The 27,338-nt window shown below is 33.8% G+C and overlaps 2 protein-coding genes across 4 annotated transcripts; both read left to right on the plus strand.

Moving 5' to 3' along the window:
• The first annotated feature begins 1,884 nt into the window (after positions 1-1,884).
• Positions 1,885-15,294, plus strand: LOC115960185 (monocopper oxidase-like protein SKU5). Its single transcript, XM_031078954.1, has 9 exons — positions 1,885-2,216; positions 5,641-5,750; positions 5,833-6,103; positions 6,205-6,343; positions 11,690-12,053; positions 12,450-12,815; positions 12,906-12,984; positions 14,338-14,534; positions 14,980-15,294. The coding sequence occupies exons 1-9, from the start codon at positions 2,079-2,081 to the stop codon at positions 15,086-15,088; spliced, it is 1,773 nt and encodes a 590-aa protein (XP_030934814.1). The 5' UTR covers positions 1,885-2,078; the 3' UTR covers positions 15,089-15,294.
• Positions 15,295-17,092: 1,798 nt separating this feature from the next.
• On the plus strand, positions 17,093-21,268 carry LOC115962321 (cytochrome c oxidase assembly protein COX15). Of its 3 annotated transcripts, none has more exons than XM_031081232.1 (8): positions 17,093-17,263; positions 17,458-17,688; positions 17,806-18,113; positions 18,623-18,848; positions 18,932-19,177; positions 19,288-19,398; positions 20,503-20,634; positions 20,847-21,268. In XM_031081232.1, the coding sequence occupies exons 2-8, from the start codon at positions 17,509-17,511 to the stop codon at positions 21,015-21,017; spliced, it is 1,374 nt and encodes a 457-aa protein (XP_030937092.1). In that variant the 5' UTR covers positions 17,093-17,263; positions 17,458-17,508; the 3' UTR covers positions 21,018-21,268. The 3 variants fall into 3 exon arrangements, with proteins under 3 accessions (XP_030937092.1, XP_030937091.1, XP_030937093.1); XM_031081231.1 differs by having other exon boundaries at positions 17,461-17,688; XM_031081233.1 differs by having other exon boundaries at positions 17,096-17,263; positions 17,461-17,688; positions 17,809-18,113.
• Positions 21,269-27,338: the final 6,070 nt, after the last annotated feature.

The following is a 27,338-nucleotide window of genomic DNA, read 5'->3' on the forward strand; positions in this document are numbered from 1 at the left end:
ACTCTCTCTCTCTCTCTCGCTCTCTCTCTCTTAAATAATAATAATAATAAAGTGAAGATGTACATACTTGTGTGAATTGTCATTTTCATCGTCAAAATTTTTTATTTTTGTCATTCTAATCCTTGAACTTTTAACTTTACTGTCAAGTTAGTCAATTTGTCCATTGATATTTATAAAATTGACATTATTCACGTATGAGATACGTTTTTTTTTTAACAACTAGTAATGGATGAAATGACTAATCTGGAAAAAAAAAATATTTGATATCTAGAAAATATAAAAGTTTCAATCTAGTTCTCAAAACTTGAAAAGTTGCAATCAAGTTACAAATTGATTTAAAAAGTCACAAATTGGAATCACGTCAACTTTCCACCTCCCTTGCTCTTGGTCAATTAATACCTTTACCTTTGAATCTTTATCTGATACTTGTCTGTGTAGGAATCCATCTATCTTTCCAAAGAGCAATTTTTGTCCATTCCCCACTCCCCCACTTCTATCCCTTCACCAATATTTCTCTAGTACTTGTAAATTGTAAATATACTCTCCAAGCAGAAGATGCGTTTGGTTTGGCAAGAACTAAGAATTTGGAAAATACTTCAACTTGTATACCTTGAAAAGCAATGAATTTTCATCATTAATAGGCCTCCAACCTTGCTTTGCTAAGAGATCCATATTAAAAGTCTTCAAATCTCTAAAACCCATGTCACTATGGAACTTTGATATACGCATTTTTTTTTCCCAAGCCAGCCAACCGACCAATAAATCTTATGCTCATTGTCCTTTTGGCCCCACCAGAATCTCTCAGAAGTCCTTGCAATTCATCATGCATTGAATCCGAAAGCCTGAAGCAACTTCATAGTAAAAGTTGGGATTGATGATTGATAATTGAATTTTCTACTGCCTTAATTAAAATTTCACTTCCCCTTCCTTTAAGATGAAGTTTATCTCCAAACTAATTTGGAGTAAAATTTTTCAAACCATTTTAAAATGGTGACATGTATCCTTCCCACTTGATCCAACTAAACTCTACACTACCCATAATTTGAATTTTATTTATTTATTAATAAAAACCCAACTAACCCAATTTAACCATAGGTAGTGTGGGGTTTAGAGTTAGAAGGACACATCACCAATTTGAAGAATTTCTTTTAAAACTAGTTTAGCGAGTGGGGTTTAGAGTTAGAAGGACACATCACCAATTTGAAGAATTTCTTTTAAAACTAGTTTAGTGAGAAACTCCTAATTCCACCACATTGGGCTCTAATATTCCATAAAGTAACTCTTATAGATCTGCCCACTAAAAAGAAATCATACCAAGAATAATATAATAAACAATACAACTTTATTAATTTATATTTTTATATACATGATTGAATGTTATATTTCTCCATTGAAAATATAAAAGTATGAGTTTTTTTTTTTTGAAATAAAAATTATCCTCTAATCTAATTTATACGTTTATGTGCATGAAACTCTTTCTTAAAATCTTCTAACCCTAGTCTCATTCTTTTGCTGAACAATAACTACTTATCTAAAAAAAAAAAAAAAACAAACAAACAAGAACTACTTATACTTATAAGGTGCCGTCACGCGCTACGCTAAGCAAACGAACTAAATTAGAAAGCATATGGCCCGTAACACCATAAATTCATATTTTACTTTAAAAAAAGAAAACAAAAGCAATCGGTACCGACGAAGCAATTGGTCAAAAAGGCTTGCTAGTTGTTACCACCAAATTTCTCCACACTTTGCCGTTACGCATTACACTTTAATGGCCCACACTCTGATTTCTGATATGGAAAGTAGTGCAAAATAACTGGGCCTTTAGCTCAAAATTATTTTCGAAACGTCAACAAATGGGACCCAAAAACAGAACATCATCAGGCTCCTCTGACTGCGCTAGCTGTTTCCTCTCTCACACCCACGTGAGTGTCTGTGTGACTGTGTGCTTTCTCAATGCCATGTTTGCTTGCTATCCATTACAGTCACTACCAAAGTAAACTTCACTCTCTTTCTGTGTAAAGTAGAGAAAAACTAAGATACCCAGAAAGAAACACTCAGAGTTGAAGCTAAATCCAATGCCAACTTCTTCAACCTCGTTCCTTTTTATCCTTCTCTTCTGCTTCTCAACTGCTGCTTTGGCAAGTGACCCTTTTGTGTTCTATGATTGGACTGTCTCTTACCTCACTGCCTCCCCACTGGGTGTTAAGCAAAAGGTTCTTACTTTTCACTTCAATTCTCTGCAATTCTCCAACTTTTGTCACCCTTATCCTTTGGATGAAAATGGGCACTGCTTATTTTTAGTGATAATTCAAGTTTTAAACTTTTGGGTATTGCTCATGTGATTTGTTTATTGGATATTAGTTGCTTACTGTGTAGTAAATATATGATTTTAGCTATTTTTAACTTAAACAGGTCCCCCCATGTGTGAATCTCGTAAGTTGATGGAAATTACTTAATTAATATACCAGGTTGATTTACTAATAGTGTGACATATTTTAATATAAAGAGAAGTTTCCTGTTCTAGGAAGAAGTGAATTTCATAATTCTATTGTTTTTAGCAACTATTCAGTTTTAGAATTTCTCTCATTATTAATTCAGTTATGCTGGAAGTTGCCAAAAGGCTTGTAACTTAGTGGCATTGACTGGTCTCCTTGATAAGGAGAACAAGGTTTCAAATTTCCTCCCCAACTTGCTGTAACAATTGATTATCAAAAAAGTTATGCCGAAAGTTAGAAAATATATTTACATGACCCAGTTTACTTTTAATATATATATAATATTAATAACTTAACTATGCCCAAGTCTTTAAATCTGTATTGTTGATATACAATCTTGATTGACAAATATATGTGACAATTTCTTTGTTTGGATTAAATTGCAAGGCAGGGCAACATGTCCACTCTCAGCACCTTGATGCACCTTTGTGTGTGTGTGTACACATTATATGCCCATATCATACAAGCACAGTCCTGTTACTTTCATTTCACATGGCTAAACTGAGCTGACATAGTTTTCTCGACTTGTCTCTAGTTGGGTTGGCCTCTTATCTTCTTAGGTGTAATTTTCATGTCTTGCCATTTCTTAGGATTCTCATTTCATCCATAGTAAACATGTCAATGCAAAACTAAATCTTGAAGCATGTCTAGTCTTATATTGTGTTGATCTAATCCCAAAATTTTGCTCATAATTTATTTCATAAACAAGCTGTTGTCCTTGTTATTAAAGTTCATCTTAACAAATCCTATTTTGTCAAACAGCTTTTTGTGGTGATATCTCACAAACAGTAAGTCCTTTTCACTACCAAAGTACAATAAGTCCTTACGGCATATCTAATATGAAACAAGACTGCTTCTCAATATTGCGATTGTTAATTATTGATACATGTGCCCAAATTGTCTTAAAAAACTTTCCTTTGTCTTGTTCTGTATCTTATATTTTCTCTAGAATGCATGGACTTCCTTTTTGTTTTTCAGTCTTGTATTTCTATTGTTTCTTGTCAACAATCTAACTGTATCAACATATGTTTTTGAACCATGTCATTGTTTGACTACCAAAGATATCGTGCCTTCAAGCATTATTATTTTTAATTCCTTTTTGTAGAATTTTCCCTTGCAATTTGATTTGCATATTTTTAATCACTTAGCACATTAGACGGTACTTCATTTGTGCCGGTATAATCCAATGAGTTAATAAATCCTTCGATACCAAAAGGCTGCTTTTTGCTGCTGTTATGTAGTCTGTTTTATTTTAGAAATTACTTTTCTTTCACATGTATGTGTTTTTGTTCATACTACTGATCATCACATTTATCTATCTTGCTAAAAATATAACTTCATAATCAGATTGGAAACATATAGCTTATATCATTGGCCACCTCATATTTTTCAATAATGCCAGTTTGTTTGTGATTAAGACAAAATAATGTTATAGTGGGGAGGCATCCATGGGGTGCCCTGCAGCCATGTAAGATTTGTTTCTACCATTCCACCTTAAAATTTTCAATGGCTTCTCATTGTGACAGCAATAATTACCATTATTCCATACCACACTCTTACTTTGAACTGCTGTGACCTCACTTTAGTTAGGGGGAGAAGATGTCTCATTAGTGCCCAATGTGCATACAGGCTTAATTGTGTTGTGTGGCATGTGATGCATTTAACAATGCATTCAAACTTACCTTGTAAGAGTAACATGGAGGGTGAGGTCGTGGGTTCAAGACCCACCGGGAGTGTATGTAACTTCAAATCAAAAAAATAATGTGTTCAAACTTTCTCTTGTATTACTCATTATTCATAATTTCATTGTTGATTGTTGCTCTTCATTGCTGGCTCTTGAAGCAAATAAGAATTTTACTTTAACAATCTGTCATCCACATGTTTTGTGAGTTACTGTACAATTAATCCTATATTATTGTTTACTATTTCTGTTTATCACGGCTGCCCAGACTCTTAAATTGAAGCAAGTAATACTTTTCTTTAGAAATCTGTGAATGACATGTTTCTTGAGTTATGGTACAATATAGATGAGACGAACATCATACTGACAGAATAAGTTTTGAACTAGTTTCATCTAGAAACAGTTATGTGCTGTGTGGGTAACTTAGTAGGCTTAGATACAAAATATTGACTGCAGTAATGGAGTCCCTATCTCTAAGTAATCAAATGATGAAGCATTTAGCTGTAGACTTTTTTAATTCTTCTGAATCCTTGAACCTTCTTGTATTAAAGATTTTATATTATTGCTTTTCCCATGTCAAGCTCATGTTACTCATTCCATTCTACAGTTTGTGCTATTAGATGTGGAAAGTCCCATAGTAGTTCATTGAATAAAATCAGACAATTATACTTGTGATGATAGATCACTTCCTTTTTCACAATGTACAAATCTCCAAAATTTTCTTCTCCATCTGGAGATTGAGGGACACCTTTGTTTGGTTGTAGTCTTCCTGCCATATGATTTGCACTATATTTATATGTCACTCATAGGGATTTATTCTTTGCCTACCCGTCAATGTTTGATTCCTATTAATTTGTGTTAATGTGACTTCTGCTTCTTCATACCTGTTAATATGACAGTTAGTCTTTGTCCATATATCCTTCCTATATGTCAATAGAAATAAGAATAGAGATTTAAGGACAAGGAGCTGATTTCCATATTTTTGCCCTCAATTCATCCATTCTGTATATATAGGAGAAGCATATACAAATATCATGAGGAATATTCTGATAACAATAGCTGATAGAGACAACTCATCAATGGGATCTTCTAGAATAGGGACACCTTATATGGGATCTTCTAAGAGACACTAACACTATTTCGCATGATGCATGAGTCATGAATGGTTGAGCTATATACAAGATGAGGTTTACCTGCCAAGCACTTAGGCATGGTCAACCTTTTGTTTTTTAACTCCTTGTTTATTTCCCATATAGATCCTAAATTTTGGAGTGGAGAGTCTTTGCTTGTCTATTCTTCTTTGATATTGTACATTTATTTATTTTAGCATTTAACTATCTATATGTTGGTGATTTTATACCAAAAAGTGCTCAAATGTCTTAGCTACTTCCCTCCCCCAACCCTCACAGGTGGGTGGACCCACAAAATCTCATGCAAATTAATTTGTGCTAATAATTTCAGGTAATTGGGATCAATGGGCAATTTCCAGGACCAGTTCTCAATGTTACTACAAATTGGAATGTTGTTGTCAATGTCAAAAATGGCCTTGATGAGCCATTTCTTCTCACATGGTATATATATTTTTTACAGCAAGAATAAGAAAAATAACAAGTAGTGATTTTATTAGTGCTAATGTTGTTTAGTTTAATGCAGGAATGGCATACAACATAGGAAGAACTCTTGGCAAGATGGTGTTTTAGGTACAAATTGTCCCATTCCTGCTGGTTGGAATTGGACATATCAATTTCAGGTCAAAGATCAGATAGGGAGTTTCTTTTACTTCCCATCCCTTAGCTTCCAGAGAGCTGCGGGTGGATATGGGGGAATCATCATAAACAACAGAGAAGTGATTCCAGTACCCTTCGGGATGCCAGATGGAGATATTACAATCTTTATTAGTGACTGGTATTCTAAGAGTCATAAGGTCAGTGTAAATTTTGTTTTGCTCACTGACTCTGGTGACTGGTGAATAGTAGTTACTTTTTTAGGTTTCCTAGCTATTGACCAATGCTTATTGGGAAACAGGAACTAAGGCAGGATGTTGAGAAAGGAATCAACCTTGGAGTTCCTGATGGTATCCTCATTAATGGATTGGGTCCCTATCGCTTTGATGGGGCAGTTGTTCCAGATGGTATTACTTACCTAAAAATAAATGTTGAACCAGGTGAATTTCTGCAATGTATATGTTATACTTAGTTTGTTGTCCCTTCTCTTTAAATACCATTAACTTGCTCAAATGAACTAATTTTTATAACAAATGTTTTGTTGTTTTCCATTGAAAATGTGTTTTGAAAGTTGTAACTAAAAGGTAATTCTTTATAAAATGCAAAAAATTTGTTAAGCTGCATTGAAGACCCTAATTTCAGTGGTCCGCAATTTCTGCATCCCCACCTCCTTCCTAATCTTAGCCACCACATCTCCTACTTGTCCGACCTTCATAAAACCCAAACCACCTTACCTAAATCACCCCCCAAGTTAAATATTCGATACTTGGAATTTATGCATTTGTATTAGCGTATAAAATACAATTTCTGTAAATCTTGAATTATTAAACCCATGAAAATTATGAATCTTCTCCATCTAGTTAATTTTAAGCTAGCATTATTTTTTTTATTTTTTTTTTTTTTTGGGTTAATAAGGAGCTAATACCAATAACTTTAGCTAAGGTTAATTGAGTAAAGGGGTTTCATAGGCCCTTCCAGCCATCTTGAGAAGTTTCAATAACTATAGCCAAAAAAGCCAGTGCCAAATGAAGATGGTTGTGTCTATTGCTGTACTGAATATGTCTTGAAATCTTCAGGAAAAGCACAACGTAAGAGCCTTGAAACACACACTGAAAAGTGAAAACCCACAAGAGCACTGCCTATGCTACACATTTGTCCAACATAGAACCACACCTAAACCCACCACCACCATAGCAAAACCCACACTAACAAAAGTACACAGAAACCCACAAGACCAACAGCAGCAACCGTCTTTGCAAGAACACCACCTAGACCACCCAGACCCACCACCACATCAAAACCCACACTGAAAACTGCCTAGTGAAAAAACTCACAACAAGACTCACAAACCCAGGAACAACATCCATCTGCCTGCGAATACCATCCAGTCCACCCCTTTGCCCAACACAGCTCCAAGGCCAAACTCACCACTGTACCAAGGGTTAGGGATTTTGATTTCAAAATTTGGGTGAGGTTCAGGTGAGGAAAGTATAGTGAGGTGATGGTGACAGTGGAGTGAAGCTTAAAGGCTCGATGAAGAGGGGATGAGATTTGGAGTAGAGCGTATTAGAGAGGGGAGGAATTGGGGATTGGGGCTTGGGGAACTAGGAAGGAGTGAGGGATGGAGAGAAATGAAAATGAAACTCATTTAGAAAAAAAAAAAAATAAAAAAAAAAAGGATACCCAAAGATGGTTACTATGCATTTATTAATGGTTTTTCTGTGTTTTGACTTTCTCCAAAACCAGAAAATGGAGAACATCTTTTTTATATTTTTTAAAACTGGCCATTGTCAGGTATTTTTTCTTGAAAATCTATTCTTTAGGAACAGGTTGCCAAATTTTTAATGGAAAATAGTCTAGTGTATAAAACTAAAAGAACTTTTTTTTTTTTCTTCTAAAAGAAAGAAAAAAGAAAAGAAAAAAGAACTGGTTTTTAAAACAATTACCAAACATGGCCTAGATTTTTAATTATTTGGGTCTAAGTAGCAATGCCTATAGGGTCTTTTCTTCTACTTTTTTTAGCAGTTATTTGTGGCACAGAAAACAGAATTGCTTGTTTCAAGGGTCAAGATTGAGAGTTATTAGGGCTATTTGAGAGACTTGTATGAGGTTTGTAATGGGACTTATTATCATTTATGTATGTTCAGAATTTTTTCAGCAAGTTTTGATTTCTTTCAAACCCTTGAAGTTATGATGCTTTCTCTCTCCCTCTCTCTCTAGAAGTGTGGTTTCCGAAGGATGAATGAGAATGAATGGGGAAATATATGATAATGAATTGCACCTGTACTATTGGTATACTGGTGTAATTCATGTTATCACACAATAATCCTTGTAAAGAATCAAGAAGCATCAAATTAGTTGACAGATTGCAAGTGGAACCAAGTTAGTTCTGATTATTACAACAAAGGCCAAGAAGTGGAGCCAAATCGGTTACAAGTTGTTAGTTGGTTAATTTGGCCAATAAGCTTTGCAAGTAACATGCATAATTACTTATAATCCATAACATTTCATCATTGAAGAATAAAGACACAACTTTCTCACTTTTCTATCTCAAATTCTCTCCTTTTTCTCTTTTTCTTGAAGGGTGACTATTTCGAATTAAGTTAAATTCCATTCATTCTCATTCATTTCCCTTAAACCAGGCAGATTCAATACAAATTGATTCATATGAAGCCGTATGTGTGATGCTAGTAGTTACTTCCTGATTTTCCTCCTATGTTTATGATTTGCTAACAAATGTAACCAAATTTGTGAGCTTCAATTCCTGTACTAATTCACCAATTTCTGAATTGTTTACAAACCCTAACCTTAATTTCCTAAACTTAGAATCTTCCCTTGACATCCTAAATGAATTGGTATAAACACATAGGTTTTCAACATCCTACATAAATCAGTATCAGAGCCTAGATTTTCACCATACCTATGTATAATGGAAGTGTTTATGGGAAGAGTTGCTGAGAATCAGCAGGATGATTTGCTTGTGAGAATTTTCCCAAGTCAGATACCAAATGACTAGTTGGGAGACTCAATATATGCAAAAAGCTGTCAACTGTGGCATTGAGATTCAAAGGGATAGTACGACTAGGAATAATAGCAAATGAAGATGCTACCAACAATACCAACAGTGAGCACTGAATAGATCAAAACCAACATTCACCAATTAGGCTTAATCTTTTGCCTACAAATGATAGATTATTCCTACCAGTTTTACTACAGGGCATGGCCTGTGGTGTGGCAGGTCCAGATAAATTTGAGTGTCAGGATTTGATGGGAGATATTACTAAGAAGGCACAGGTAGAGGCACCTGGATTTGAGTGGAAGACTTACCATCTAGTTTCTATCAATTAGATTGCTGCCATGACGGATTGATTGGTATGGGATAACCGAAGATTATGAAAGTTTGCGAAGATGAAAGGGTAAAGTACGGCGGAGAGATACAGAAAAGCAACTTCAATGAGCGAGGCAGCCTCCAATTATTGATTGGGAGGAGATGAGGTTAAAGTTGAAAGAGATATTTGCCATTGGATTATCAAGATCGTCTTTATGATGACCTTATGACACTTTGGAAAGGGAGTTTGACAGTTGTGCAATATATTAAGAAGGGTGATATGAGCTCTCTGTTTAGTGTCTTGTATAGTGACAGAGAATGAAACACAAACTTTTTTCTCATTATAGATATGGACCATTGTTTACATGGATATAGCCACCAATATTTACTTCCAATTAACTAAGTTAAGTAGTTCTCATTTTTAACAATGGGCTAAAGCCAAGGGAAAGGTAATAGCATTGACTACTGTTAGCATTAGTGCTTATATTATAATCAGCTTGTTATTCTTGTATTAGCTCAAGCCATTCTTGTAATTGTGTTATACTTCCATTCTCCCTGTTGAAGAGACAATAATAGGGAGAATGGAAGCATAATAGCAACTAAAACAAAAAAAGCCTCTCACTTCCTTGGTGAAAATAATTTGAAGCAGCCATCAAGGAAAGAAAAGTTATTTATGTTTTGATGTATAAATTGCAACAACTAGATCAACAACGGCCAACAGAGGTACCAACAGAATTGCAGGAGTTGCTGTCAACTTTTTTCCAATTCCAATGAATTGCCACCTTTATGAGATGTGCAACATGCTATAGATCTGGTTCTAGGGTCTTCTCTACCAAATTTACCAGCCTAGTGTAATCTTGTTAAATATGCTGAACTTAGGAGCCATGTAAGTGAATTATTAGAGAAAGGTTTATAAGGGGAGAGCCTAAGTCCTTCAGTCCCTACTCTGTTCACTCTTAAAAAGGATGGTAGCTGGAGAATGTGCAAAGCTAGCCTAGCAATCAACCAATCACCATCAAATATCAATTCCCTATTCCATGACTTGAGAATATGTTGACCAGAGTTAATGCCTTCTGGAAGATTGATCCTTAGTGGATATCATCAAATCAGATTCAGAGTTAGAGATGAGTGGAAGATCGCTTTAAAATACTGGATGAGCTTTGTGAATGGCCAGTCATGCCCTTTGGTCTTACCAACGTACATAGCACATTTACTGCTCAATTTCTTGTCATTTACTTGAATGATGTTCTTATATATAGTCAGGCTAAGGAAGAACATATTATTCACTTTCAATAATTGATGAGAGTTTTGTGTGAAGAGAAGTCCTGCATCAATTTGGAGAAAGTGTATTTTCTCTTGATTTGTTGTTTCCTCTCATGGCGATGAAGCAGATCAAGAAAATTTCAATTTTCATTAGCAGGCCTTGCTCTATTGGAGATTGATTTGTGATTTTGCACTATTATGGCTCTGGTTACAGCTTGTATGAAGAAAGGATGGTTTGCATGGATGAGTTTGGCAACCAAAGCTTTTGAAGAAACCAGGAAAAGTTTATTCAAGCTCTAGTGTTATTATACAATTGATTCTGGACTTTCTAATAATCCCTTAACCATCTAATAAACCCCTTGATAAATAAAACAAAAATAGTATAAAAAAATAAAAATTAATATCTTTGTATTTTGGATCATTTGGGCCTCATATTGTCAGATTCAGATCTTCTAGATTTTCTAGGATACTTTATCAAATAGATTTCCTTAAATCTCAACCATTTTTTAATGATTTAATGGCTTAGATTCTACCATGTCAGCATTTCACTAATAATAATCTTAACTGTTTTTTTTGCAACATTATTTTATTATTTTAAGAATATTGTTAGTGGAATGCTGACATAGCAGAATCTTGACCATTAAATCATTAAATAGTGGTTAGGATTTAAGGAAATCTACTGATAGAGGATCTGAATCCCATATTGTCCCTACTATACAATGTAATTGCAGGATGTTATTTTAGGTGCATCACCCACCATTATATATTTGGCCTCATTCTAGGAGATGGGTTTCATTTCTAAATTCTTTCTAGAAGGCAGTGCTACCCCTCCTAGGGGATTTTTTGTGACTTCAAATATAATGAAAGCAGAATGTGAAAAGGTTTCATTTTTATGAAAGGTTCATGTATGCCCCAAAGAAGTTGGTGAGGTGCTCTATGCTGATATGGTTTATACCCCTTTCATTTCAGTGTATACTTTTTTGGTTCAAATTCTATTCAGACCTGCGGAGGCTTCTTTCATATTCATTCTAAACAAACTCTTGTAGGTTTTCTTCCCAGGAATATTGTGACTTTGATATGTTGTACTTAATCAACCCACATATGGTGACTTGTACATGCACGACTATGAAAGACATGCGGTTTCTTTTTGTTTTAGTCAATAATAGCCAAATGTTGGTAATTTTATTTGCTGCAGGAAAAACTTATCGTCTTCGGGTGCACAATGTTGGTATTTCAACCAGCTTGAATTTCAGGATACAAAATCATAACTTACTTCTTGTGGAGACTGAAGGATCTTACACGGTTCAGCAGAACTACACAAACATGGATGTTCATGTGGGCCAGTCATACTCATTCTTGGTCACAATGGATCAAAATGCTAGCAGTGATTACTACATTGTTGCAAGTCCTTGGTTTGTCAATTCATCTGCTTTGGGCAGTGCTACTGGAGCTGCCATCTTGCACTACTCCAATTCTCAAGGACCTGCTTCAGGTCCTCTTCCTGATCTTCCTAATGAAAACGACCCTTATTTCTCAATGAATCAAGCAAGATCCATAAGGTTGTGGCTAAGTATATCTCTTTTTGGGTTAATAAAAGAAATATCCTAAACGGACATATTATAGAGCTCCTTGTAGAATCTTAGACTAAGATTAATCAGTAACATTTCCAGTGCACAAATGTGAGTGGTTTAAAAGATGGGTTCATCCCTCGCCTGAATATTGATTAATTTTATGATATGGGATAATTTATCTTTTCAACTTCTTAAAATAAGCATTTTCATTTGGAGAGAAGCAAACAAATCTACATCAGAAATTGATGAAGGACATTCTTTTGTCCTTTTGTATCTTGTTTGTTCTCCTTGTAGTCATATTTGCATCATTGTTGTTCTTTTAATATACTCATGGATGCAGGGCTGACTATTTCACATTTTCGGTCATGGTGGTGCATTTTTCAGATGGAATGTCTCTGCTGGTGCTGCTCGCCCAAACCCACAAGGATCTTTCAAATATGGTCAAATTACTGTCACAGATGTATATGTGATCCTCAATAGACCACCAGAGCTTATAGATGGGAAGTGGCGGACTACCCTCAATGGTATTTCGTACTTACCACCTTCAACACCCCTGATGCTTGCCCAGCAGTTCAACATTCCAGGGGTGTACAAGCTAGATTTCCCAAATAAATTGATGAACAGACCTCCCAAAATTGATACATCTCTAATCAATGGTACTTACAGAGGTTTTATGGAAATTATCTTTCAAAACAATGATACAACTGTCCAGAGCTACCACCTGGATGGCTTTGCATTCTTTGTAGTGGGGTGAGCCATCAGTTTTGATATTGTCATCATATTATTTCTAATTTATCAAATTCAAAAATTAATTTGGATAATTTCCCATTTGCACTGTAGTATGGATTTCGGAGTGTGGACAGAGAATAGCAGAGTAACTTATAACAAATGGGATGGTGTTGCTCGCTCCACTACGCAGGTACTCCTGTCTATAATCTTCACCCAAAATGCTTTTGTATGAATCATTTGGTTAAGCAATTTTTACATTGGAAAGCTAGTAGGAATGGGATATGCTATAACAAGAAAGGCATATCAAGATCAGTTTTATGAAAAAGAAAACTAAAGGTAATCTTAAAAGCCAAGGGGTATTAGAATCTCTAAGGGATTGCGGATTTTGTGATGCGTTCAGCCTCTCACTGCATTGGGAACCTTTACTAGCCATTTTGTCAAAATGAAACGCATTGCATGGGGATTTAATATCTGGGACTGCAAAGAGCTTTCCTTATAATCTATAAAATGAACCCCTTACCTTCTACTGTGAAGTAGGTGCTAGTTGCATTTACATTTCAGCAGTGATGTTTAAGCATATTCCATGTAAACAGTAGTAAGATATCAATAAGGTTGCATACTAGAATCTAATGGTCGGAAGAAATCTGTTCAGAAGTCCATAAACATCCTGTTTTTGGAAAACATACATCATAGATGATGGAAAGAACAGCATATATGATGGTAATATTCTAATGAAACAATTTTTAAATCAAAATAATTGATTTGACACATGAAGACTGATGTCACGTAGTGAGCAGTGAAAAATTATTAGTTTATTTCCCATGTTCAAGTAAAGATCAGTGGCTGGATTAATTACTAAAAGATGTTCAACACCCCTTTATATCTATTTGGTGGCTTCTAGACTGTCTTCAACCTTTTCATTTATGACATGTCACGGATGTGTAGACATAATTAGAAATGGAAAACAAGTAGATACTATATGCTGCAACTTGAAAAAAAAAAAATCAAAATTTGGAGGCAACAATTCATATCAGTCATAATTGGTTGCAGCCAATTTAATATCTTGAAGAAATTCTGTCCCACATTTAAGAAGTAAACTAAGAACGTAAGAAGTCTATTTGTGTACCAGGGATGGCCAGAAGATAGGAAAAAATAAAAACGCACCTAAAAGAGAGGAAAAAAAAAAGATATGGCTCACAAAGATCAGCTTTGAGGCCCTCAAAATAGCCATCTTCATTCATCTTATTTAAATGATCTGGTTTGACCAGCAGAGCTTGCACTATCACTCTCTCTCTCTCTCTCTCCATCCTTTAATTGGGGGCTTTAGGTGCTTCGAGGCCTAATCGCTCAAGCTTTTTAATCACTTTCTTATAGGTTGTTATTAAAGTACTTGCACACAGATGTACATGCGCACAGATTGAAAAATAAAATTATACTACTATATATTTAGGTTGGATTCTTTGTTGATAATTAGCTAAAAAACCAAAAAGATCCCAAAGGGAGAGAAAGGTTTTATTGATAACCACTTATTTCTCACTTACAGGTCTTTCCTGGAGCTTGGACAGCCATTTTAGTTTCTCTTGACAATGCTGGTAATTGGAACCTTCGTGCGGAGAATCTCGACTCTTGGTATCTGGGGCAAGAAGTTTATTTGAATGTTTTAAACACAGAGAATGACACCGATGAGGCTTCTTTGCCTGGCAATGCAATATATTGTGGCTTACTTTCATCCTTGCAAACGTAAGACTTCAGAAACACAGCCAAACTTTGTCAATTTGGTAAATTTACTATATTTAGGAAGGGTAAATTAAAATACATAAAAATTATCAGGTTTATCCTTGCTTTTGTAATAATTTATGCTGAAAAGTGGTTATTATTATTTTATTATCTAGGGATACAACATTTTTCATAACTGTTAATGTGACTTATGATTGTTGCATACTAGTAGTGTCAATGGTGGGCTCTTTTGAAAGTGACATTGCGGCTATCACAATTTCCCATCTTAGCATGTTGTTAAAAAGATTGTGAAAAATGTTGTCACGAGCTTTGCTCTTATTGTATAACTGTTCTAGATATTGTTTCAGACACATACTATTCACAAAAAGTTATGTGTCAATGAATTTTTTATATCCTTTCCATTCCAAACACCTTTACTAATAATTTCATTTGTTTCTCTCTTTGGCAGTGATCAGGCTCAGAGAGTCAACTTCTCTGGTGCATCTTCTTTATCTGATGGACATAGAAGAATTTTGGTTATGTTACTGATAGCATTCTTAGGAACTTTCTTCAAGTAATCAAATTGAATTGAATAATAAGCAAGCATTATGTTTCAATTAAAGATATTTATGTGTAGTTTGAGGAAATAGTTAATTCAAATTATAGAATGAAATCGAGTGAAAGGGGTGTAGAATATTGTTGGTAACATTGTAATTATAATGTGTATCATTGTAATTTTAACGCTGAATGTTTTGTTAAGTATTGTGGTGTTATTGATGAATGAGCATAGCTTGTGTACAAAAAGAGCAAGGATATGGTAATTGTATTGATATTACCAATTTGCGTAAGCAATTCAGGTTTAAGGGTACATTAAAATAAAGAGAGTTTTTTGTTTTTGGCAGAATAACGTAGGAATTCCTTTTTTTTCTTTATAATTTTATAACTTTTTTGAAATATGGTTGGGGCATTAGATAGTTTCAAAAGCTAATAAGGAGAATAAAATATTGTTTCAAATCATAAAGCTAATCAAACAGAACATTTGAGTTATGAATATATAAAATGGCGCTAATCAAATCATAAAGCTATTTCACAATGTTGCAACTGGGCAGCATTTATAATAACATAAAATAAAATTGCGCAATAAGAGTGCCACTATAGTCACATTCAGGTAGGATTGTCACGTTGTTTGCCCTCCTACACATTTTTTATTGATCAAATATATATATATATATATATATATGAGAAAGAGGGTGTTTTCAACTTTGCTTAAAGCTTACGGTTGTGTGATCATCATCATAATAACAATAACTAACATGTTTTGATAAGAGCCAAGAGACTTTAGTTCAATTGGTTAACACCTCTTTGTGTTTTTAAACATAAAAAACATAACAAATAAAGGAACATAGGAAGAAAAAAAAAATTCAAATCCAAAGTATTATTAATTTGAATTTCTCTGATTCAGAGTAGTAGATTACATTATTTCATCAATTGCACCTTAGTAAAAGATCTATAGTATTATATTACTTTACTCCAGCAATTCCTCATAGATAGAGTTATTTCCATTGATTTAATTATTATTTATTGTTTGATCCTAAAATCGATGTAGTTTAATTACCATGGATATTAATTAAAAATCGTTGATAAGATTCTCAATTATTTTGAAAATAGAAATTTGAGTTTATATCAAAACACAATCTATAAGGTTTCATTTTAATTTTGGTTAAAAAAATTGTAATTTTGTGATGAGTTTTAATTATCTTGATGATAATCTCCTTAAAAGAGTAAAAATTTTGAATAATAAATTTGAAACTTATAAAGTATAGTTGTACATTAGGCATATATAACACATTTTAATAGAAGTTAGAAGAATATGAATCACTTAAAAAGATTAATATCAATCAAACACTCTTAAAATAATAAAATGATATATTTGTAGAGATAGAAAGATAAAAAATGAAAATTTGTTGCTTTTTGGAGTGAACAAATTTCAAAAATCAAATTATATATTATAGAACATTACAAAATCTATATTATTAATAACATGATTCTTGATTTTCAACATTTTGCATACTAAAATATCCTCACACAAATTCTTAAACTCTTTAAAATACCCTTATCTTTTAGTTAAATACTTAATTTTAAATTAGAAAACACAAATTAGTTAAAAGAATAATTTATTGTTCCTAAGTTTTTAGACTTTTTCCTTTATATTCTCCATTCGGCTTAAAACTTAGAATACTATCTTTATCTAATTTTTAAATATTATTTCACGTTATTCTAAAACAAAAAATTTATTCCACGTTACCTTATCTTTTTTTTTTTTAAAAAAAATACACAATTATTTATATATTATTTATGTATCATTTTTAACCATTATAATACTAAAAAAACAAATAAATTTTTTTTTAAATAGCGTTATTGCACGCACAAAATAACCTAGTAATTATATATTCTAATGCATGCCAAGTATTAAATCAAAGTGAAATATTTTTCTTTCATTTATAATGTAGAGAAAGGCAACCCCTTGTCCTTAGACTCCTTACCTTAACCCACCAGCCCAACCAATAGGACCAATAACTCACTTCTAAACCATTTGGGCCCAAATTTCTAAAACCTCTCTCTCTCTCTCCTTGCTGCTCACTGCTCAGCCACCATCTCAGGACTCTCTCCTCTCACTTCTCAGTCACCAACTATACTCTCTCTCTCTCTCTCAACCCATTTTTAAATTCACGTGACCATCCAGCTTTGGTGAGGTAAGTAGAAATTTCATTTCAGTTTATTATTTTTATCTTTTGTTGATCAATAAAACTCAGTATTAGTCATCAGAAAAAATAATAATAATAATAATAATCAGTTTACACATCAGGGTCTAAAAATGGTTCATGGGTTGATAGTATATTTAGGTTTTTGCTCTAAATGTATATATATATATATTTTTTTTGGGTGGCAGAAAAACCTTGCTAAACCCTCAGAGTCAGGAACAGACATATTTCCAAACATGTTTAGTAGGTTGGCATTTCTGAAGAGGATCAAAGCTCCGAATGGGGGGACATACAATCTTAGGAAAACAGCGACAACAACGACGTTGTCTGCTGTCTTGCCCGAGCAACCCATTGGATTCAGATTCTTTGCTTCCCAAATTGCAAAGAGGACATCATGCTTCAAACCTTGGCCAAAGGTCTTTAACTTTTGTTGTTGTTGTTGTTATTCTTTTTGGGAAAATTAGTTTTTTGATTGGATCTATCAAATCCCATACCAAAAATAATAATAAACATGTTTGCAAATATAATTTTAGCAGGGTGATTATGTGGGGTCCTTTAGAAAAATGTCGAGCACCGCGGGGATTGGCATGGCAAAGAATGAGGAGGGATTAAAGCTGGTGCTAGTAAATGGAGGTTCCCGTGCCCGCAAAATGGTGGGGATTTGGCTTTTTGGGTCTGCTGCATGGGTGTTCAGTATGGTGCTACTTGGTGGTGTTACCAGACTTACACGCTCTGGCCTTTCCATGACTGATTGGAAATTTACTGGTTCCCTCCCTCCCCTATCCGAGGAGGAATGGTTGCGCGAGTTTGACAAATATAAGCAATCCCCTGAGTATAAGCGGTAACTACAAGCACAACCAACATTATCTATATATATGTTTTTGTAAGCATTATACTGTTTTAGCTCCACTTAGAATTTATGTATTTATATGCTCAACCCAATTGTAGCACAATTGGATGAGACCATCTTTCATGAAATGTTGGTTAATAGTTCAAAATCTCCCCTTCCCCCCCTCCCCTTGGCCCGAAAATTTTATATATAGAATTTGTAGTCAAAGTCTTCCAGACTCTTTTGAATGCTTGGTTATAGATTTGCAGTACATTGTTAACTACTATTTTATGGGGAAAAAGGAATAAGAAGATACTGTGATCTAAAGGATGATTATTTATTGTTGATTAAGGTTCTAATAATCATATCACTTTGTAGTTCTATCTTTATCTTGGATAATTTCTGTGTATATAGTAATGTTACAATCTTTTGGACCTTTTTTTTAAAATTTTTTTTTTAAGAATTTGGTTGGTAAGTCTTTTGGATTTAGTGATATTTACTTGGTTTTGGACCTCATGCAGTATAAACAAAGGGATGAGTATTGAAGACTTCAAATTTATATATTGGATGGAATACGCACATCGTATGTGGGGAAGGGCACTAGGTGTGATGTTTGCTTTGCCTTTTTCATATTTCCTTCGTAAGGGATACATTACCTTAGGACTTGGACTGAGACTCTCTGCTCTTTTTGCCCTTGGTGCTGGGCAGGGTTTAATTGGCTGGTGGATGGTTAAAAGTGGTTTGGAGGTTAGAATAGCATAATTTTTCTGTCAGCTTGCTTACAAAATTCTTAAAATCCTAAAGTTCCTAAAGATATCCTCTCTCAATAGGAGCCAGCATCTGAATATGCTCAGCCAAGAGTAAGCCCTTACCGTCTTGCAGCTCATCTTACCTCAGCATTTGCAATTTACTGTGGCCTTTTCTGGACTGCTCTTTCTGTTGTTATGCCTGAGCCACCTGCTGAATCAGTAGCTTGGGTTCGTGGAGCGGCCAAAGTAAAGAGACTTGCCCTTCCTGTTGGCATACTTGTTGCCCTTACTGCTGTCTCTGGAGCATTTGTTGCTGGAAATGATGCTGTACGTAACTGTGTATTATTCTTGTCTTGCTTCTCTTCTTACATGATGAACTACTAGATGGTTTGCTTTGTTTGCAAATTATGATCAAGCTCTTGTACAAAATTTGTCAGGGTCATGCATATAATACTTTTCCAAAGATGGGTGATACATGGATACCAGAAGATGTCCTTGACATGAAACCACTAATTCGAAATTTCTTTGAGAATACCTCAACTGTGCAGGTATTAATTCTCAGCTGAGACTATATTTTAACTTCTTTAACAGTTTGAATTTTGTTGTTTTCTGGATGGTTGCTTCAACTGCTACGTGCTAATGCCATGTTGCCTTTTGAAATTGGGAAAGATTGAAATAAAGAAAAATTAAGAATTGAGAAGAAAATGTTGTGTGAGGTTTTTATTTGTAGAGCAAATGTTGCTGAATGAGAATATTATTAAATCTTTTGCTCCTCTTCTTTAGTTTTTTTCCTGAATATCATCCTTTGAGGAGACATTTTAGGTTTGAGGAAATTTCATGAGAGAGAATAAATTCTTGGAGAAAATACATTGATCCAAAGTTATGAATACCATTTTGTATCAGCCAGGTGGCCAAAATTTTCTGTACTGGCTACCAATTCTGTCTTGCTCAAAATGCTGGTCAGCCCAGTAGTACAATCAACTTGGCTATCTGTGTTTGTTGACAAAGTAATCCAATATCTGTATTTTGAGCTTAGGGTTCAATCACATTATAGCATTCCTTTACCAGCACATATGTGAATACTGGCCAGCATTATGGTACAATCAACTTGGCCATCTGTGTTGTGAGTGTAGGGTTCAATTACAGTTAGCAGTCCTTAACCTGCATATATGTGAATCATTTTTATGTTTTGATATTAAAATCTAATTTGAAATTAAAAATGATAATCCTTTTGTGAGTGAATTAGAACATTTTTTAGTTATCAAAATGCTGGTTTTGTGTTTATGAAAGTACATGTATTATATATGCGGTACTCTGAAATTCACGGAAACCAAAATATTTTGTTACAGCACTAGCAAACCAAAATGACCACAAGGCAGTATTTATAACTTTGCATTGATATCTTAAGTGATTTTCTTATGGACTGTATTGAAGCCACAAAATGATGGCCTTGTATGCGGAGTTAATAAGCTTAATAATAGTGCTGTTGTTTGCAGAGTTAATGACTAAACACAAGTATAAATAATTATGTGTTTTGAAATTGTAGAATTTCTGAATCTTATATTGAATAAGCTCCTTCAAGCCTTAATGAAATGCCTTGGTGTTATAATTCAAAGGAAAATTTTTGATATGTTGTACTTTTTTATTGACAGCTAGACCACCGAATCCTTGCAACTGCAACCCTAATTTCAATTGGTACTTTATGGTGGTCAACAAGGAAGTTGGATATACACCCTGCAGTTAAATCTTTGATTGGAAGCACCGTTGGCATGGCTGCTCTCCAGGTAATTGTTTGCCTATTTTCCTTTCTTACTTTTTTGCTCTCTTTTATCTAGTCATGGTTTACATTTTTCTATCAAAAAAGGATAAAAGAGTTGCAGTTTTCTAAATCCATTTTTTCATGAGTAGGACCATGTGGGGGATTAATGTTATAATAGTAACAGGTTCTTTCAGAATCAGAGTATTAAACATGTTGCTAACTCTGTAATAATTACAGGTTACATTAGGGATCTCAACACTTCTGTCATATGTACCTGTTTCACTTGGCACTGCACATCAGGCTGGAGCCTTAACTCTTTTGACATTCATGATCCTACTCAATCACACTGTGCGGAGGCCATCAATGTCCCTTCTCAAATCTCTGCCTCAAGTCGCAAAGACAACCTAGATATTTTTTGGGTACATTTTTTTTCCAATAAGGATTGATGATTATATCAATTGGAAGTAACAATTCTTTTTTCTTTTTTTCTTTTTTTCCTCTTGTTGTATATCAATTTGAGTTTCTAGTTCAGGAGTTCATTTTGTCTTTAGTGGTAATGCATCTAGCCATTGCTAATTTGCAGCCTTATCAAGTAACAACAATACAATTTGTAATCCAAAGTTCAACAGTCATACATATTCCATTTTTCTATAGCATCATGTTTAGGTAACTTCATGAGGATCTTCAGGTTTAGAACTCATCTATAATACAGGTAACTTTAAACAATGCTTGCAGTTAATATCACTAGTGGAATTGAAAAGAGGGAGGTTTTGTTTACTTACAATGGGAAGGGATGCGACTCCCCATCAACTGAGAAAGGGAGGGTTGTTTATAGATTCTATATATTGCATCGGCTTGGCAAGGGATAAGTTTACCATTATTCGAACCTGGCACGATTTGGCATAGGTATCTTCATTATTGGGCACCAACATGGAAGGGCTTTCCCTGGCATAGGCGCATCTTCATTAATGAGCACAAGCATGGAATGACTTTCCTCTTACAGTATGGCCTCTCCACCATACCAAGCACTGGCATTATGGGTGGGCTTTATCCTCTGTCAGAAAGAGTCTCTCCACCATCACCATACCAAGCCTGGGAGGCTGTCATTGTCGATGTGGTATCTTAGGAGACGGCTTCATGAGACCAACCCCCCAGTCCCAGTGGTATTGTGAGACCATCTCACAAGATTATTTCAGTTTCTACAAACCCCATACCCAATAGGGTCTACAACAATATAGCATTAAAATCAACAACTAGCCAAAAATCCTAGAAATTATTATTATTATTATTAATTTTTCTTGGAAACTAATATCCTTTCACTAAAAGAACAATAAAATCAATTACTAAAAGACAACCTTTACGGCACTAAACAAAATTCCGAGGGTAGAAATGTAGAATCTACTCATCCCCATCTAAGATAAAATGAAGGAAACAAGGTATTAGCTGCACAAGGAATTCAAAAGGCCCGAGACAATTGGCAAAAATTTGTCTTACTTAAACAATTTATGAAAATACTGTATTTTGAAATTAAATTAAAAAAATATGCCACTATTTAAATACATGAGTTAAATTCACACTTTCAAAAGCTCATATCATGAGTTCAACTCATGTTTTCCATGTGTATAATGTGTGTGAAAGGAAAATATATTAGAGCACTAGTATCAAGTGTTCTAAAAAAAAAATGCAATTTTGACAATTTAAAAGTTATTTTATTTATTTTAACACGTCACTTTATAATATATCTTCTATTTTTTTTACTATTTTTTTAATTCTTTTTTTATTATTTCTTTTTGGTTTCCCAAGACCCAACACAGAAGAGTATGATCTATTAAAATATACCCAAAATATTAATAGCACACTTGTCCCTACACTTCTATTATTAGAACGCCGCTGTAGCAAATGTCAAACACATCTCATGAAGATGAATTTTTGTGTTTGGTGCACATCTAATACTAGTGTTCTTATTGTTAGCAAATTTAGTTGTAAAATAACACTATACCACTATTTTGGGCTGAAATTTTTTTTTATTAGGTTGGAAAAAAATATTATGTAATCATAGAATATTAAAGGAAAAAATTTTATAAGATTACTATAAAACTAGATATGCTTTATTGTACTAATTTTGAGTTGTTTATCTTCTTAAAAAAAGAAAGAAAAAAGATTGAGTTGTTTAGAAGTAACATATTTGTAAAATGAGTTTAACTAAAATGAACATGTTAAGGGTCTATTTAAGATCCGCTTATTTTGCTGAATCTGAAAATTTTTTGTTGAAATTACTGTAGATAAAGGTAAAAGTTAGCTGAAATTAGTAAGACTTATGAATAGTACCAAAAAGTGCAGTGAGACCCATAAATAATAGCAAAAATAAGCTTAATAATAAAATAAGTTGGCTTTTTAATTTAGAACCAAACACACACTAAGATAGATGAATGAAAATACACTGATATACAGGATTTGAAATCAAGTTATTTGTTTAAAGATAAGGGTGATGATCCACATTAATAAAAGATGGGAGAGAGTTATTTGAGATGGTTTATTCATTTTTAGAGGAGAGTAATTAATACACCGATAAAAAAGATTGAGTTAATTTAACTTGAGAAACAAAAAAAAAGGGTAGATGATGATGGCAATAATATTAATAGAAAAAAAATCATATCAATTAAAGAAGTAACAAATGGCATTTTTTTTTATGGAATATTAGGTTGAGAAAAAAAAATATTAGTAGTTGATCTTATGAGCATCCCTTAGAGACTCCCAAAATTTTCATCGGATGGCTTTCTTGTCTTAATTGGAATTATTGTTACTAAAAAAACAAAACACCTTTGTCCCTTGCCTCTTTAATATATCCAAATATCCAATGATTGGGTTAGCAACGTTGTTCAAAATTGTCACTTTTGTCTCTTGCTTCTAATATATACTAAATGCATTTCTAGACTATATCTTGGATTGATCTTCCCCAAATACAAATAGTAATAAACATTCACAACCATTTTTTTGAGCTCATTCATGTGAAAATATAGTCATATTGATTCTCCCAAAAAAAAAAAAAAATTAGTAGTCAAATTGAAATTGCTCTTGTAACATTCCATAATTCCTGTTTACCCATAATTCTTGTGGATGTCAATGTGTTTAAGTGTTATTGATGATATTTATGCAGTACCTACTAGGCTACTACCTAGTCTCAACTTTCAAATATATATAGAACAAAAAAACACTTTGTATGTAAATATTTTGTACACATACCGGACCTTTTTGTAGCTCTGTGGCTTAAATACTTTTTGTGAATTTGTGAGAGAATATGTTGTATACCTTATGTAGATTTTAACCCTTTTTTATAAATCCCATTTTGTCAGATAAAAACACAACTCAAACATTGATGAGGAGTAAACTCAAATCTTTCAACCTTGGCCGCCACCACCACCACGGTCAAAAGCAAATCATTAAACGCATGGTCGAAGAAATTAAGATGTTTCTGTCAAAAAAAGAAAAACATAGAAAAGAGAGTTAAATTATTGATACTTTGATCTGCCTGTTTGCCAATATCATATGATGCTTGTAATCTACAACATTGTTGTAAAATTCCTACTCTATGGTCTCACGAATCTTCAAATTCGTCCAACTCTTTTTGGAGTAGAGTGATTTAAAATAAAATATAAAAAAACAAAAAGGATAGAACAAAGCGTAAATTTTAATTACAATTTTTTTAACTAAGAACAATTAATTTAGTTATGTGGCCTATAGGTCAATGCACTTACATAATTAAATTGAATCAGAGAATATGAAGTATAAGTATATAACATCTAATGAACTGTATTTAAATTTTGTCAAATAGCAAATTTTTATTAGTATTTTATAAAAGAGTTGAAAAAGTAAATTGATTTTCAATTTACTTTATTTGGTGGAGAAGAAAAATAAGAAAAAAAAATCATCTTATCATTATAGCTTTTTTTTTTTTTTTTTTGAGAATCATTTTATCATTATAGCCTAATTAAGGGACAGAAGCTACCACCTCCCACTTTTAATCCTTCCCATAATTCTTTCTACTAATGCTAATTGGAACTTGATTCTGAGTCTTTACCAGGACTAAGGCAAGTGATATTGCATACATATTACATACCACCTTCCATTTCATTTTATTTTTTTAATCTAAAATGAGGTATTATTTAATATTTATGTATAAGAGAGTTTGTACAAAATTAACAGTCCCTGAGAACCCAAATACATTTTGTCCCATACATATAATATATGTAAACAAAAGATGGACAGCTATCATATTCCTCTACTCTTGCTGGCTTGCTCTCTTCCCCTTTTTGTAAGTCCATTTGCATAGTTATTACTTCTTAGCTTCACAGAGGATGTGACATGGATGGACATTCTAGTCCTTCAACCACACAATTCATGAATCAAAACAGCTATATCCATCCAATAGGTCCTTATTTACTTATACACAACATGTATAATTAAGAATTAATGTTTGTATACACGCATAAGCTACCACCCTATTTTGTCCTCCCAATGGCAATAATCCATTCCAACAATGACACCTTATTTACTTGCTTATTTCCTACGTATGTGTATGAGCAATAGTGCATTCATCTTTTTTTCTGTTTTTAGTTTCATCTTTATTCTTCTTCTTCAGTTCTTCCTACCCTCTCTCTTTATATATATAGTCGAAGCAACAGAAAAACTAATTCTCTTTCTCCTGTGTCTATTATTAGACTTTAGACCTTAGAGTATTAGTATACAATAGAAAAACAAAAGGAAAAAAAGTCATTATAATAGTATCTTGACCTTATCCACAATCCCACTTTGTTACTTTAAATATAGATGGTAGTTTTAAAAATAAGCCTGATAAAAGAGGAGGTGGAGATGTATTAAGGAATAGTCAAAGAAAATAGATAAAAGGTTTCTCAATTCACATAGGCACTGCCATGAATAATATGGCAAAAATATAGGTTGTTAGATATGGTTTAAAAATAGCTCAGGAGTTAGGATATAAACATATAAATCTAGAAATTAACTCTCAATTTGTCCTCTATTGGCTAACGACATATGGTGTTCTAGCACCAAAACTTTCTATTTTGATTTTGGATTGCAAGATTCTACTTGGCCAATAATGAATCATTCTTCCACATCACATTTTCCATGAAGAATATGGCGTGGTACATGAACTAGCAAAGAGGGGAAATGAGCACCAATGCAATTTCAGAGAATATAATGAATGTCCAAATCTTGTTTATGAAAAATATGTATGAGATATTTTGTAGCTAGGCACTCTTCGCTAGTTCTCAATGAACAATACTTGTTAATAAATAAATCCTCTTTTCTGATAAAAAAAAAAATTCAATAAAATAAGTTTAAAGAGTATGAGAACACTGAAAAGCAAAAACCTCATAATATTTTTTTTTTAAAACCCAAATAACCTGACAATTCTTTAGCCCACAAATGTCTTCAAGGGTAACAATGCAATTACAACCCCATCCACAAGGACCGTAAACAAAACCAAGCCCAACTATGTTTATTTATTTATTTATATAATGAATGTTGTTATTTATTTATTTATAATATATAAAGTATGTAGGTACTCAAGAATTCTTGGCTTTGGTTTTGGCTTTTTGGCTTGATTGCCTTGCCTTGCCTTGAATTCTTTTTGTCCCACATTGGAAAGATGACTTCCCTCCTTCTACCTTATAAGGCATGAACCAATGAGAAAGAGTACCACTAGTTTGGTTATCCCACATTGGAAAGATGACTTCCTTCCAAACTAGTGGTACCTTTCTCATTGGTTCATGCCTTATAAGTTAGAAGTTAACCAAACTAGTGGTACTCTTTCTCATTGGTTCATGCCTTATAAGGTAGAAGAAGGGAAGTCATCTTTCCAATGTGAGACAAAAAGAATTCAAGGTAAGACAAGGCAAGGCAATCAAGCCAAAAAGCCAAAGCCAAAGTCAATCATATACATTAAGACATCAATTAGTAAATTTTTTATAATAAAATTTAGAATAATTGTAACATTTTCCTTTTACAATGGGAAGGTAGGTTACATTAAGGAGAGCTTTTAAATGGATAGATAAGAATTCGAATGTGTGGGGGGTCAAAAACACCCACAAAGAGAACAGTGATGGGGTAATTGATCTACACAATTAATTTCTAGAAACAAGAAAAAGAAAAATCCACGATAGGAAGACCAAGCAGCAAGATTAAGATTGATAAATGAAGAATCAAGCTTTTATATATGAAGGAACAAAGTTCCCAAGGTGTATAGGAATAATTCAATGACAAAGATTAAGAAAAAAAAAATCTCATTACTCTTTCTTTCTCTCTCTAGTTCTTGCTTCTCCCCTCTCTCTCTCTTTATTTTTCTAAACCCCCTTTTGTTGTCCCTCCCCTTCTTTTATAGCCACTGTGGGGCCCAAATGATTTACGGGCCAGGCCCATCTACCTGGGGAAAATCCGGAGCCCCAAGCCGAGGAGGGCTATGGCCCAAGCTCGACAAAATAGCCTGTGGATATCGCCGAGGACGGCTCAGTCCTCGGCAGACCCAAAGTTCCCCCCCTGAAGGAAGGGTAAAAACGGTATAGGACCGAAATCAGGACGAAAGAGCTAAAATATCCAGGGAAAGCTGCTCTCACTGACATTCAATGCTCTGAACCTGACAGAGCCGCAGTCTTTGGCTTTTACAACCACCCCCAACGACTTTGAATATGGGCTGATGGGACAAGTATCAAT

This window comes from Quercus lobata, chromosome 9 (assembly GCF_001633185.2).
Source record: "Quercus lobata isolate SW786 chromosome 9, ValleyOak3.0 Primary Assembly, whole genome shotgun sequence".
Classification (NCBI taxonomy): domain Eukaryota; kingdom Viridiplantae; phylum Streptophyta; class Magnoliopsida; order Fagales; family Fagaceae; genus Quercus; species Quercus lobata.

Coding starts and splice junctions, on each gene's coding strand:
- LOC115960185 (XM_031078954.1), top strand. CDS start 2,079: ATGCCAACTTCTTCAACCTCGTTCCTTTTTATCCTTCTCTTCTGCTTC. Junction 6,344..11,689: donor AAAAATAAATGTTGAACCAG/GTGAATTTCTGC, acceptor TATTTGCTGCAG/GAAAAACTTATCGTCTTCGG. Junction 12,985..14,337: donor TTGCTCGCTCCACTACGCAG/GTACTCCTGTCT, acceptor TCTCACTTACAG/GTCTTTCCTGGAGCTTGGAC.
- LOC115962321 (XM_031081232.1), top strand. CDS start 17,509: ATGTTTAGTAGGTTGGCATTTCTGAAGAGGATCAAAGCTCCGAATGGG. Junction 18,849..18,931: donor TGGTTAAAAGTGGTTTGGAG/GTTAGAATAGCA, acceptor CTCTCTCAATAG/GAGCCAGCATCTGAATATGC. Junction 20,635..20,846: donor TTGGCATGGCTGCTCTCCAG/GTAATTGTTTGC, acceptor TAATAATTACAG/GTTACATTAGGGATCTCAAC.